The following is a 14,201-nucleotide window of genomic DNA, read 5'->3' as shown; positions in this document are numbered from 1 at the left end:
AATTATAACACTAAACATTTGCTTACTTCCTAGAAATTACCTGGGGAGCTCAGGACATATAGCTGTTCACCAGTTATCAAATTAACTGTCTTTTACAGGGCTTCAGCAAAGAGCTCTCTCTCTTCTCCCGGGCTGAAACTGAAGCAATAGACAGCAACTGCTGGGTAATTTTAAACTCCAGGCCAGTCAGAGCCCAGTCAACAAGTTTTAAAAGCATACTTCTCACAGTACTGGAGGTCAGGGTTGCCATATAAAAAAAAAATTCCCGCCCAAAAACCGCACACACCCCACCCCTGATGTCATCGCCCCGCCCAAAACGTCACAAACCCCGCCTCTGTCACCATTAGCCCCACCCCCGCCGGCTGAAAAACCGCCCCAAAACCTGCACAAAAAAACCAAAACCAGCCCAAAAAACCGCAACCCGCCGCGGGCAAAAGTTTCCCGCGGCGGGTTGCGGAAAACCACCCATCTGGCAACCCTGCTGGAGGTTTACTTCTTCACTGAGTGAAACTAAAAGAGGGCATTCACTTTTCTGTAACAGTTTAAACATAAAACATGCACCACCTGCTGGTCAAACACTTCAGAATTAATTTAGCCAGGAAAATATCCAATACATTTTTATAGGCTTAAAACGCACTTCCTTCACAATATATATAACACAATTGCGTGATAGTGATGGAGAAAATAAAGCATGATTCTCTCCATAGACAACGGGATTAATCGAGCAGACAAGTAAGTGATGTCATCTGATGCTGCCAGGACTGAACAGCCCTCCCAAAAGTCTGAACTGATGTAAAGCTCTGAGCCATGCATGGCTGTTCTGCACACAGAGAGCAAATTAGTTTTGAGTTTCTGCTCTGACAGACACTGAAAACTCTTTCGACATCTTGTTTTTCCAAAGCAATTTAGATTTTCATTAGTTTCTTTTATATATATATATACACACACACACACACACTTTAAATGTGTGCTTTTTAGTCCCTGTTTTGATGCTGCAGGCCCCTGATGCAAGCAGAGCTAGTCTTTATGTCCTGCCCAACCTGCAAGTCAAAGATAGTCAACTATGATGGAGGGACTAGTAGAACAGTCTCCAACTCCTTTAGCACTATGAGGCAAAAAGAAGGCTCCTAAAAATAAAGAAGAAAGCTTCAGTGCAGAAGTCAACTGCCTGTGCATAATCCAAAAGATCCTTCTCCCTCATTGTTGCTTCTGCCCCCTTACATATTGGCTTCAAAAACTGGTCGTAAAAATAAGGGGTGTCCTACATCTTTTCAGAGGGTGCCTAACTTGAATGTTACCCTACAGTTCTGCTCAAGTCAAAAGCCTGGCATCGTCCTACACTGGCCCTTCTGGGCTTATAGTAGCACATCCAGCAGGTGAAATACAGAGGGAGAGAAATGTTTTATTGCTTGGCAGGAAATCAGTTGGTGAATGTGAAGTAGGAGCACTAAGTGGTGCATTTCTATATATAGTTTTTTTTTTTTTTGGGGGGGGGGGATAGGGGTTCTGAGGGAGTGGAGGATGTGTTGGGGAGGGATTTCAAGGGCAAATATTTAAAGGGATAGGGTACTAATGGAGGAGGGGGAATCTTTCGTATCCAAGGGACATAGAGCGGTTATAGGAGTTAAACAATCATCAATTAGGAACATTAAGGCCTTTGGAGTACAGGCATACAGAGGGAAGGGGCATGGAGGCTGAGACATCTCCCCTGGTAATGCCAAATGATTTTTCCTTTGGGTACATAATTATGTAAATGGCACATTCAATGTCATTAAAGGTAATAATGTGGGTTATCTCTGATTTCTCTTTTATGCTCTGTTAACCATTTACTGTCTTTGATATTGTTTTTAATATTTTGTGAACTGCTTTATGCCTTTTCAAGGCCTTAGCAGTATATCAAGCATGCCGAATGAATGAATAAACATGGAATGTGGGGGTATTAATTCACCTATTAAGTGGTGCAAGGTATTACAAGCTTATTTAGGGGGGTATTCTTGAAAAAGCGGAAGTGAAGTCAGAGATTGATCCCACAAGCCAACATACTGAAAGAATTTGTGTAAAAAGATGAGTAGAATTTTGAATATATATATATCTACTATAATAAAACTCAACGTTCTGAAGTCACTCAGTCACTCCCTGAAGGGTTCGTGGATTCATGGTGGTGGCCACTCCACTGACCAATGCCCCGCCCTTGCGTCAAACATCATGACGACGAGGGCAGAAAACATACAGTAAACTAAAGGAAGGGATCGCAACCAAGCAGGTGGAGGAGTAGGGAAACACGTGGAGCGTGTTTCCCTACTCCTCCCCCTGCCTAGGAAATGCAGGCTACCAACCTCGCGACCCACCTGCGGAAAAAATCTGGAGGGAAACCACTTCCAAAGCTCCGGAGTCCAAATGACTCCGAAGACCACTGTTCGAGGTCCAACCCCCCCCCCCCCCCCCCAAGCCACCCATCAAAGCTCCGGAGTAGAAGCCCCGCCCACAGAATGCTAGAGGCCCAATGCCCCCCCAAAGCTGCAGTTCAAAAGAAGCCCTGCCCACAGAATGCAGGAGGTGCAACCCCCCCCCCCCCAAGCCACCCACCATCGCATTGCTTTGACGGCGGGGGACCCGAAACCCCGCCAGCACAAGTCCTGTCTGCTGACTACGGCGTGATCTTCGGCGTTGCTAGCCTGTGCAGGCAGGGCTTCTGTGCGTCTTGCGGTCCTGCACATGCAGGACGTCAGACGCACAGAACCCCACCCTGCACAGGCTAGCAACGCTGGAGTGAGACTCAGTCAGCAGACAACACAGGACTAGCAAAACTACGCGGCGGGGGGGGGGGGTGCATCGCGCGGAGGAGGCGCTTCCTTCGTTCTTCAAAGCAGGATCCCCCCCCCCCCCAAAACTGAACTATACAACACACACACACACTCATCTGGCAGCGCTTCCTGAACCCCCCCCCCCCCACACACACACTTACTCACATTTGGCCACACTTCCTCAACGCCCCTCCCCCCCAACACACACACTCATCTGCCAGCGCTTCCTGAAACCCCTGCCCCCCCCCCAACACTCACTCATCTGGCAGTGGTTCCTGAACCCCCCCCCCCCCACACACACACTCATTTTGGCCACACTTCCTCAACGGCCCCCCCCCCAACACACATACACTCATCTGGCAGCGCTTCCTGAAATCCCTGCCCCCCCCACACACACACTCACTCATCTGGCAACCCCCCCACCATACATACACACACACTCAATCTCTCATCTGGCAGCGCTTCCTGAACCCCCCCCCCCCCCCCCCACACTCATGTGGAAACGCTTGATAAAATGACCCTCCCCCAACATACACTCACTCATCTGGCAGCACCACACACCCAAGCTGAAACCCCCAACACACACACCCCTCCAACACGCACACACACTCTCTCTCTCATCTGCCAGTGCTTCCTGAAACCCCGTACACACAGACACTCACTCTCTCTCATCTGGCAGAGCTTCCAGAAACCCCTGCCCCCCCCCCTACACACACACACACACTCACTAATCTGGCAGCCGTTCCTGCACCCCCCCCCCCCCAAACACACACACACTTACTCTCATTTGGCCCCACTTCCTGAACCCTCCCCCCCCCACACACACTCTCACTCTTCTGCCAGTGCTTCTTGAACCCATGCCCCAAACACACACACTCACTCTCATCTGGCAATACTTAATAAACCGCCCCCCACACACACACACACTCACTCATCTGGCAGCACTTCCTGAACCCCCACACCCCTCTTCTTCCAAGCTGAACCCCCCCCCCCCCCCCCCAACATACCCACACAACACACACACACACACACTCTCTCATCTGGCAGCGCTTCCTGAAACCCCATACACACACACACTCACTCTCTCATCTGGCAGCGCTTCCTGAAACCCCCCCCCCCCCCCCCACACACACACACACTCTCTCTCTCATCTGGCAGCGCTTCCTGAACCCCCTGCCCTCCCCCCCTCCCCACACACACTCACTCACTGTTATCTGGCATCGCTTCCTGAACCCCCCCCCCCCCCCCACACTCACTCGCATCTGGTAGTGCTTCCTGAACCCCCCCGCACCCCTCTTCTTCCAAGCTGAACCCCCCCAACACACACACACTCTCTCTCTCCCCCAGCACACCAATTGCTTGGGTGCAGTGGCAGGAATCTCAGTCAACAGAGACAGAGAGAGGGGGGGGGGGGGGGGGGGGCCTGACACCAGAGAGAGAGGAAGGGAGGTATCTTTATCACACACACACTCTCTCTCTCTCTCACAATGTCTTTCTGTACCAGCTGCTCCATAAAGCTGTCCTTGATTTCATCAAGGAATTTTACCTCCCTAGCACGCCCCGATGTTACATTTACTCAGTCAATATCGGGGTAATTAAAATCACCCATTATTATTGTGTTGCCCAGTTTGTAAAACTTGCTACAGTATTAAGGATATTAGCCTAATTTAAAAGTGTATTTTAGTTTATATAGTATATTACATGATTAGTGTTTCCTTCTTAGATGGTAATGAAATGTATTTAAAACTCTGTAAGAGCACTCCTTGCTTGTTACCCTAATTACAATAAGTGACTATAAATGAAGAGTTGTCCTAGGAGTGGGCGGGAAGGCTAAACTAGATCTTGCAGTGCCTGCTAGATTCTATCTGTTAATGCTGTGGTACAAAGTTTTTAAAATTAACTAAGTGGAAAAGACTATAGAAATTAGTTGATAAAATTTGCTTTTTATATTTTTACTAGACTTTGAGCCCGTAAAAATGGGCTATTATAGGAAGGGGGGGTTGAAAGGCCCGCCCCCATCACCGCTGCCCCTCCCCCTCCGAGTTCACACCCCCCCACCGAGCCGTCACCACCCACCTTCCACCCGGCCGGGCCCTTGCTCCGCTATTGAAACAGCGAGGGTCCGGGAACGCAGCACTGAGCTCTGCTGAGCTGCCGATGTCGGCCTTCGTTCTTCTTCTCTGCCTGTCCCGCCCTCGTGTGACGTAACGTCGTCGAGGGCGGGACAGAGGCAGAGAAGAAGAAGGAAGGGCGATGTTGGCAGCTCAGCAGAGCTCAGTGCTGCATTCCCGGACCCTCGCTGTTTCAATAGCGGAGCGAGGGCCCGACCGGGTAGGTGGGTGGCGGCGGCGACTCGGGTGGGGGGAGCGTTAGACGGCGGTGTCCCTCCCTCAGCATTAATGCGCAGTACAGACCCTCTGTGTTCCACCCCCCGTCATCACGTATTGACATGGGGGCGGGGCAGAGAAGGTCTCTACTGCGCATTTGCGAGTGAGTACGGTCACTCGCCGTTTATATGTTTGATTTTGCCTATCACTAACCAACAATGCCTCCTTTAAACCCCAATCTTTAAGTTCCCAAAGCACAAAGCAAAATAGTGTTCACTTACCAGAGAAATGATTACATGTGTATATCTATGGACTTACAGACACTGGAAAATATCCCTGATGCAGATAATCACAGAAATGCAGCTGTATTGAGTTTCATGATTTCTATATATTTTAATAAATATCAGGTGCAGCCCTACTGCTATAGTATTGGTTTTGTGTTGAACAGGTGTTCTTCCACCTAGCTATCGCTCCCTTGCACTATGGTATTAATTTCTGACTGTTGATATTGGACAATTGTGCAATTATACCCCACCAGATTTTTAGGACATTTGGAGGAGTCAGAACATAAGTCAAACGGGTACTGATCTTCTCTGATCCATGCAGGTCTGCAGTTCTAGAAAGTGGGGTTCATTATTTGTGTGAAATTATATCTTTCGTTACTGCACAAAGAGCCACTGAAGCACAAACGCATGCTTACTGCAGCTGAGGTGTCCCATGGTAATTTTTGAACATGCGTGCGCAAACTGCACTCTAAAATTCATGGAAGGGTGTGTCATGCAAATTGGTTAGCACATGGACACTGTCATGTGCTAACCAATTAGTGCAGGTTTAGGGCGTGAGTCCCTACCGCCTACAAAAAAGGTGGCATTGAGGGTTCACTTGTTAATGGGTAAATTAGCACGTTGCCATTACTGAGAAAATAAGAAATTCAGCCATTTTACCCTATGGAAAAAATGGCCTTAGCGCACGGGAAAGACCCATGTAAGGGCATGCTAAGGCCACTATCACAGTTTGATAAAAGGGCCCCATAGTTTTTTTTAGCATTTTCTTGCCTATTTTACACCTGTTCTTCAGCACAAACCAGAAAGTATTTATTTCTATTACTGCTGAATGTTTATTTTATCTTACTTTGCCACCAGCATCCTGGCTTCATGCCATGTTGTCTTGCACTTTTGAGAAAAGAAACTTTGACCCCTCCATATTTCCTCTTAAAAGTTCTAGTTTCAGCTTCATTCCTACACACTAGTGCAGGATTCATATATTGTCCATTTTCTTCTGCCACTCAGTGAATTAATGTAGCAAGATGCATCCTTGAATTTATATCTGAATGTTAAGTTTATACAGATTTAAACATTATTAATCTTATTTTGCACCAATTTTTGAATTAAAAAATAAGTGTCACACAAAGGTTTCTAAGCTTTGGGTGAAGTGGCACTGCTCTCATGTATCTGTACAGGGTAACTTTTTATTCAGTTACAAAAAAATATTAACACCCATTAGTTCATCATTCAGAGTTTTTACTTTTTACCATGTAAGGTCTCTACATGTAAACCAGGGAAAGTTTTAATCAGAGCCATTTTTCTCTGAAGCCTATTCTGTGACAAATCATTATAAAGGACCTTCTACAATTTTTCAGTCAACTGTACAACTTCCACATTTCACCATATGAAAGGCCAGAGCACTTACACGTCATCCTATATTCTCCTCTTAAAGTCAAAACTTTTCTTTCACTTCAGAAGCAGAGAAGCACTGAAGATGCAAATCCAGGTTTTCCTCGAACATGAAAAGATATGTATTGGCTCTATTTTATTTGACAATGTTTCACAAATTATGTGGGGTAGATGAGCCATGAGGAATCACTAGCAGATGCAGGGCATCAGGTGGCAATCCACCAAAGTAAAACATCAGTGCTGTAATAGTCTCCAATCTCAGAGTCATCCTACAGCAAGGCCCCTTTCACTCTCCAGTCCTGAGATAGTAGAACCTGTAGTTCTTCTTCATCGTCACTGCCAATCTGCTCATCTTGTTCTTGGGAAACCTTAGATTTCTTTGCCTCCATCAAAGTATTTTTCAACATATCTTGGCGATCATGTAGCATTTCCACACGCCGGTAACACTCCCTATAACACAGAAATACACAAGCGTTCTCTTTTATTAACTATACATTAAGTAATCCACAGTCCTCACCTAACTCAAAAACTGCTTGAAATCTAATTCTCAGTTTTCATCTTACCAAAAAGTTGCCATTATCCTGAAGTTAAGAATCAACCTACATGGACAGAAAATGCAGGGTAAAAATTTTCTATTATCTATATTCCTGATATGACACCATTTGTCAATGGGAACTAATGAGCAGACACTAGCTTTTTTTATGTTAAACAGTACATGATAGGGAAGTAGTAAGTTCAAAGTTGAGTAGTGCAAAGTTTTCTGCAAGCCAAATTTAGGCTTAGGTAGAAAGCTGAAATCCAGATCCTCCAGGGTAGCGTTTTCGGAAATGCTCCCCGTTCCATGAACAGGACCCCAGGAGGCAGGCAGAGCTCCAAAGTCTTAATGCTTGGTTGAGATGATGGTGCTGGAATGAGGGATTCAGATTTATTATGCACTGAAGAAAAGATTGTTGGTTTTAGCGTTCATTGTGCCAGTACATGGCAGTTTTCTTCAGTGCACAAAAATATCTTTTAAAGTTCACATCTTGTTCCTGTGCTATTTTTCCACACTGAAGAAAACTGCTGTGTATTGGCACAATAAATGCTAAAACAAACAAGCTTTTCTTCAGTGCGGAAAAATACCTTTTAAAGTTCATATCTTCTTCCCGAGCTGTTTGTTTGGTATTACTTAAGTTTTTAGCAGATTTGTCTTTTTCAAGACAAGTTTGTTCTTCACTGGATGATTTGTTTCTTTGAGGATCAGATACTACCAACAGACCCCTGATGCAGGCATTTATTGCTGAAACAAGGATCGTGTCGGGTCTGATCAATAAAGTGAAGTTGAGATGCTCTCAATCTTGAAGGCTCCTTGTGCTTTTTTGGCTATTTGCTGAAGACTAAACTATAGTCAGCAGTCAAGGTATGGGCTCCCACTGCTCAGTTATGTTACCCAAGAGAGGGAGGGGAGAAATGGTGGGTAGGGAAAGAGAAATGGAACATTGGTGGAAGAAAGGGGTAAAAATGAGAAATGCATAGCAATGAAAGAAGATATGGAAACTGAGAAACAGAAATGGCAGAAGAGGGGATGGAAGACAAGGGACTGGAAGGATAAGAGAACAGAAAATGGAGGGGTAAGAGCTGAAACATGAGAAAAACAATGGAGAGTGAGAAAAGATGCCTGTAAGGGAAAAGAGATGGAGGCTGATAGAAGGATAGGAAAGAAAGAGAGAGAGAGAGAAAGAAAAAGAGAAAAAGAGAAAAAAGAAGAAAAAAGAAAAGAAAGAAAATGAAAAAGAAAAAAAGAAAGAAAGCAAGCTTGGATCCCTGGTGGTGGTGGAAGTAGAATTTCGGAACATGCCTGACCTTTATTTCACTATTTCTGCCCAAACTCAACCATCTTAGGAATATTCTGAACTATTGTTATATTCTTTTGACAGTATAGTACCAATTTTAAGAAACTGGAGAAATAATCAATATCAAAGCACTCAGTGTATAACAGGTTTAAAAATACATAGATATCATTTGACCTGACTACTCCTTTCTAAAATGTGTCCCCCCCCAATGAAAAATTCAAAATATGCTCGGTGGAACAGCTTTCCTCAAAGCTAGGAACTTTAAAATAAACATAAAAATAAACAGAGGCTCAATAAACAAACAATCTCTAACTTTTACGTTTCACAGTATATAAGTTTCTATGGTACAAGCTGGAATTCCTCCCATAGAAAAGTACTGGGGCATTTTTGGGGAAGACTTATTTTTCATACAAAGGCATAGCAAGAGATAAAACACTGTACTTTATACAAATACTGGCTAATTAAAAATCAATGTAACTAGGGTTTTAAGGGTGCATTAAATTTAAAGTTGTAATGATGTTTTACGAAGTGCTGCATCTGGCTATAGCTCTACTGGCATTCTTTAACTTATTGGTTGATGTACTGCCTTTCGGTGGTTACAATTAAAGCAGTTTACTTAACCCTGGGACAACAGAGGGTTAAGTGACTTGCCCAGAGTCCCAAGGACTTGCAGTGGGAATCAAATTCGGTTTGCCTAGTTTTCAGGCTGCTGCACAAACCATTAGACTATTTTTCCACTCCTAAGAAAAATGGGATCATGAATAATGGGGGTCTAAGTTTTGGGAGCTGCTGGGTACTTGTGACTCAGACTGGCCATTGTTAGAGACAAGATGCTTGACCTTGGTCCGACTCAGCATGGCTTTTCTTAAATTCTTATGCTTTATAACCTATTTCAAAATCTGAGCTTATTGATCATTATATCTATAAAATTTGAATGCAGAGTGAATATTATCAACTGTGGGTCCTGGGTTATGGAATGTTTTCTCACTTGTCACAGACCAACCTCTTGAATTTTCATAAAAAGGTAAAAAAAATCTGTTATTCTGAATGTACAGAAAAAGAATTAATGGTAAATTGCTAAAGATCAGAGTAGGAATGCATTTAATGCATTTAAATAAATCTCTTTAAGTGAATCAGCAATGTTGGCTAAAAAGATTTAACTATAGAATTGTATTCATTACACCACAAACTGACCCCACCCACAAAAACAACCCCCTCAAATGCCCCAACACACACAGAGGGGACAAAACGAATTCTATGAGCCACACTCTGCATGCTGAATTCCATCACTATGTGTCCACCTCCTTCAAGAACATTCCAGACATCTCTCCAATTTTGCTCCAGAGTCTACCCTCCTTGCAGATTTATATTTATTCCACACTTGATATACCCCCTTTTCTGTAGATACAGTCAAAGCGGTTTACATATACTATTTTTTGCAGGTACTTTATTTATATAATGCCCCCCTAATTTTACAGCTTAATTCCATATCATCAAGCTGATCAATCCATAGACTGGTGGGTTGTGTCCATCTACCAGCAGGTGGAGATAGAGAGCAAACTTTTGCCTCCCTATATGTGGTCATGTGCTGCCGGAAACTCCCCAGTATGTTCTCTATCTCAGCAGGTGGTGGTCACACACAGCAGCAGCTCTGGCTAGGCCTCCAAGCCTAATTTTTAGGTTTTGTTGAGTGCCTGGGGTTGAGGGCTCTTTTGAGCAAGTGCAAACCTGGTGGTGCCAGGTCCCTCCTTTTCTCCCCCCTCCCGCTGGCTCCGTTAAAAAAAAAAAAAAAAATTTTGAACGTCCTTAAAGGCGTTTATTTCGACGTTTATTTAAGCGTCTATTGCAGCTACTCACTGGGACACCAGGTCGTTACAACTCGGAGCGGACAGCAGGTAATTTTTACCTTTTTATAGCGGGCAGGGGGTTCCCCGCTTCTTCTCCTCGTGGCATATGGCGTCGGAGGGCGAGGGCGCAAAGGGTCACTCCCCGGGTCGCTTGAGCGCTTCTAGAGGGGATGCGGGGGTCTTAAAGCCTGATTCGCCCTTGTTGGGTGACAGTTTCGTGACCGATGAATGTCCCGGTCCTTCCTCCGGCGTGGCGGTTTTTCCCGCCATAAACGCCCATCCCCCGCTCCTCGCCTCCGCCATCTTGGCCGGCCACGCGGCTCGGACGGCTTCTTCTTGGGCCGCCCTTGAGGTTGGAGACATTAATGCCATGAACGCCCTTAATTTGGGTGACGGCACAGAAGCGGATAAAGTTAAGAGCCGTTCTTCCCGCGCGGCTCCTTCGCGGAGTTTCGCGCCGGACGCCATTTTGGATGCGCAGCATGTCTCTCCCCCGCTATTGCTAGCGCCGGTTGAGGGTGCGTCTAGGGCTGTTGCCCAGGCTGCGGAAGTGCACAGTCTGGGGGGTTTCTCCCCCGAGTTTGTTTTGCTGCTGCATCAGGCCTTCCTCATGCACAACGCTGCCCCTGCTCCCTCGTCTGGTAAAGAGGTTGAGGTTCCCAGAGGTAAACGCCCTCGGGTTGATTCCCAGGCCTTGGAGGAATTTGTCTCCTCCGATGTAGATGAGGGCAGCGTGTCTGAGGTCTCCCAACGGTCCTTTGCGGATTCCTTGGAGGAGACGGTTCCCCGCTCGGATGGAGCGGATGACCCCTCTGCAGCGCGGCTTTTTAGCCCAGAGGATTTGCCCAACCTGTTGTTACAGGCCATGGACACTTTGAAGATTTCCTCTCCGGAGGACGTCTCTCCCTCAGCCCCTGTTGGCTCTGCCATTATGCTGGGGACGAAGCGCCCGCCTAGAACCTTCCACGTGCATGATGCCATGCACACCTTAATTTCGGCTCAATGGGATGTCCCGGAAGCGAGCCTTAAAGTGGCTAGGGCTATGTCCCGCCTCTATCCTTTGGCTGTGAGTGAACGTGAGGCCTATCTGTGGCCTACCGTGGATTCTTTAATCACTGCGGTGACTAAGAAAAAGGGGTTGCCGGTGGAAGGTGGCACGGCCCTAAAGGACGCCCAAGACAGAAGATTGGAGGCGGCCTTAAGGTCGTCCTTTGAGGCGGCTGCTTTAAGTTTGCAGGCCTCAGTTTGCGGCTCCTATGTGGCCAGGGCGTGCCTGACTATGGTGCAGCGGGCTTCCCCCTCGGATCATTCCTTGAGGGCTGATTGGCCGGCCCTGGAATCGGGCCTAGCCTATTTGGCAGACTTGCTGTATGATGTCTTGAGGGCCTCAGCGAAAGGCATGGCTCAGACAATCTCTGCGCGGCGGTGGCTTTGGCTGAAACATTGGTCTGCTGACCACGCCTCTAAATCCCGCCTGGCTAGGTTGCCTTTTAAAGGCAAGCTGCTCTTTGGGGTCGAGCTGGACAAAATCGTGACCGATCTCGGCACATCTAAGGGCAAGAAATTACCAGAGGTCAGGGCTCGGGCTAGTACTCGTCCCGGTACCTCCAGAGGACGGTTGCAGGAAGCCCGTCGGTACCGCCCGGGCAAGTCGGGTTCCTCTGCCCCCTCTTCCTTCAAGAGGAATTTCTGCCCCAAGCAGCATTCCTTTCGCAGAGACCGCCGTCCTGGAGGTGCTCCCTCCGGTCCTCCCCCAGGGTCTCGTACCCAATGACGGGGTCTTGGTCCACGCCCCAGTGCAGATTGGAGGACGGCTGTCCTCGTTTCTGGGCGAGTGGCCCACAATAACTTCAGACGCGTGGGTGCTGGAAGTCATCAGAGACGGCTACAAACTAGAGTTCTGCCGACCCTTAAAAGACGGGTTTGTACTCTCTCCCTGCAAGTCTCCGGTCAAAGCTGTGGCAGTGCAGCAGACCTTGGACAATCTGATCCGCCTGGGCGCGGTCGTTCCGGTGCCAGAAAGTCAGCTTGGCAAGGGACGTTACTCCATTTACTTTGTGGTACCAAAGAAAGGAGGTTCTGTCCGGCCTATCCTCGACCTCAAAGGGGTCAATCGGGCCTTGAAAGTGCGGCACTTTCGCATGGAGACTCTCCGCTCTGTTATAGCGGCAGTGAAGGCAGGAGAGTTCCTGGCATCCTTGGACATCAAGGAAGCTTACCTGCATATTCCCATCTGGCCTCCTCATCAACGCTTTCTGCGTTTTGCAGTCCTGGGACGACACTTCCAGTTCAGAGCCCTCCCTTTCGGGTTGGCTACTGCTCCGCGGACCTTTTCCAAAGTAATGGTGGTCATCGCGGCCTTCCTACGAAAGGAAGGGGTACAAGTCCATCCTTATCTGGACGACTGGTTGATCCGAGCCCCCTCTTATGCAGAGTGCGGCAAAGCTGTGGACCGGGTAGTTGCTCTTTTGAGCTCCCTGGGATGGATCATCAACTGGGAGAAGAGCCAGCTGCGCCCGACTCAGTCCCTGGAGTACCTGGGAGTTCGATTCGACACCCAAGTGGGCAGAGTGTTCCTGCCAGACAATCGGATTGTCAAACTTCAGGCTCAGGTGGACCAGTTCCTAGTAGCCTCTCCCCTTCGGGCTTGGGACTATGTGCAGCTGTTGGGCTCTATGACGGCCACGATGGAAGTTGTGCCCTGGGCCAGGGCTCATATGAGACCACTTCAACACTCTTTGCTGCAGCGCTGGACTCCGATGTCGGAGGATTATGCTGTGCGCCTTCCCTTGGACCCAGCAGTGCGCAAGGCGCTGAGCTGGTGGATGCAGACAGACAAGTTGTCTGCGGGAATGCCTCTGGTGACCCCAGAGTGGATTGTCGTCACGACGGATGCCTCGTTGTCGGGCTGGGGAGCCCACTGCTTGGGAAGGACAGCGCAGGGGCTCTGGTCTCCTGCAGAGGCAAAGTGGTCTATCAACCTCCTGGAACTCAGAGCCATTCGGTTGGCGCTTTTGGAGTTCATCCCGGTACTGGTGTGGAAGCCTGTACGGGTACTGTCGGACAATGCCACAGCTGTGGCCTATGTCAACCGCCAGGGAGGTACCAAGAGCGCCCCTCTAGCCAAGGAGGCTATGAATCTTTGCCAGTGGGCGGAAGCGAACCTGGAGCAGCTTTCAGCGGCCCACATTGCCGGAGTCATGAATGTCAAGGCGGACTTTCTCAGTCGCCATACCTTGGAGCCCGGAGAGTGGCAGCTATCTGCTCAGGCGTTCTTGGACATCACGAAGCGCTGGGGCCAGCCGAGCCTAGATCTGATGGCGTCATCGGCCAATTGCCAAGTGCCGCGCTTTTTCAGCAGAGGACGGGACCCTCGATCCCTGGGAGTAGATGCTCTTCTCCAACAGTGGCCGACACAAGAGCTTCTCTATGTGTTCCCGCCCTGGCCCATGTTGGGCAGGGTGCTAGACCGGGTGGCAAAGCATCCCGGCAGGGTATTCCTGGTGGGTCCGGATTGGCCCAGGCGTCCCTGGTATGCGGACTTGATCAGGCTCTCAGTCGACGATCCTCTGCGGCTGCCAGTGGAGCAGGGCCTGTTACATCAGGGTCCCGTGGTGATGGAGGATCCCTCCCCCTTTGGTCTTACGGCCTGGCTATTGAGCGGCAGCGTCTGAGGAAGAAGGGCTTCTCAGACAAGGTCATCGCCACTATGCTGAGA

At 48.1% G+C, this 14,201-nt stretch overlaps 1 protein-coding gene across 3 annotated transcripts in view; it reads right to left on the bottom strand.

Annotated features, from left to right (window-relative positions):
* Positions 1-6,527: 6,527 nt before the first annotated feature.
* The window catches only part of ZNF830 (zinc finger protein 830), a 107,237-nt gene continuing 99,563 nt past the window's right edge, over positions 6,528-14,201 (bottom strand). For all 3 annotated transcript variants that reach the window (XM_030204784.1, XM_030204799.1, XM_030204792.1), the window contains one exon: positions 6,528-7,254. In XM_030204784.1, the coding sequence (XP_030060644.1) occupies positions 7,074-7,254 (181 nt within the window). In that variant the 3' untranslated portion in view covers positions 6,528-7,073. The remainder of the gene's footprint in view (positions 7,255-14,201) is intronic.

The sequence above is a fragment of the Microcaecilia unicolor genome, chromosome 1 (assembly GCF_901765095.1).
Source record: "Microcaecilia unicolor chromosome 1, aMicUni1.1, whole genome shotgun sequence".
Taxonomy (NCBI): Eukaryota; Metazoa; Chordata; class Amphibia; order Gymnophiona; family Siphonopidae; genus Microcaecilia; species Microcaecilia unicolor.
Note: the sequence above shows the minus strand (reverse complement) of the source record. Positions and strands in the feature narration are given on the sequence as shown.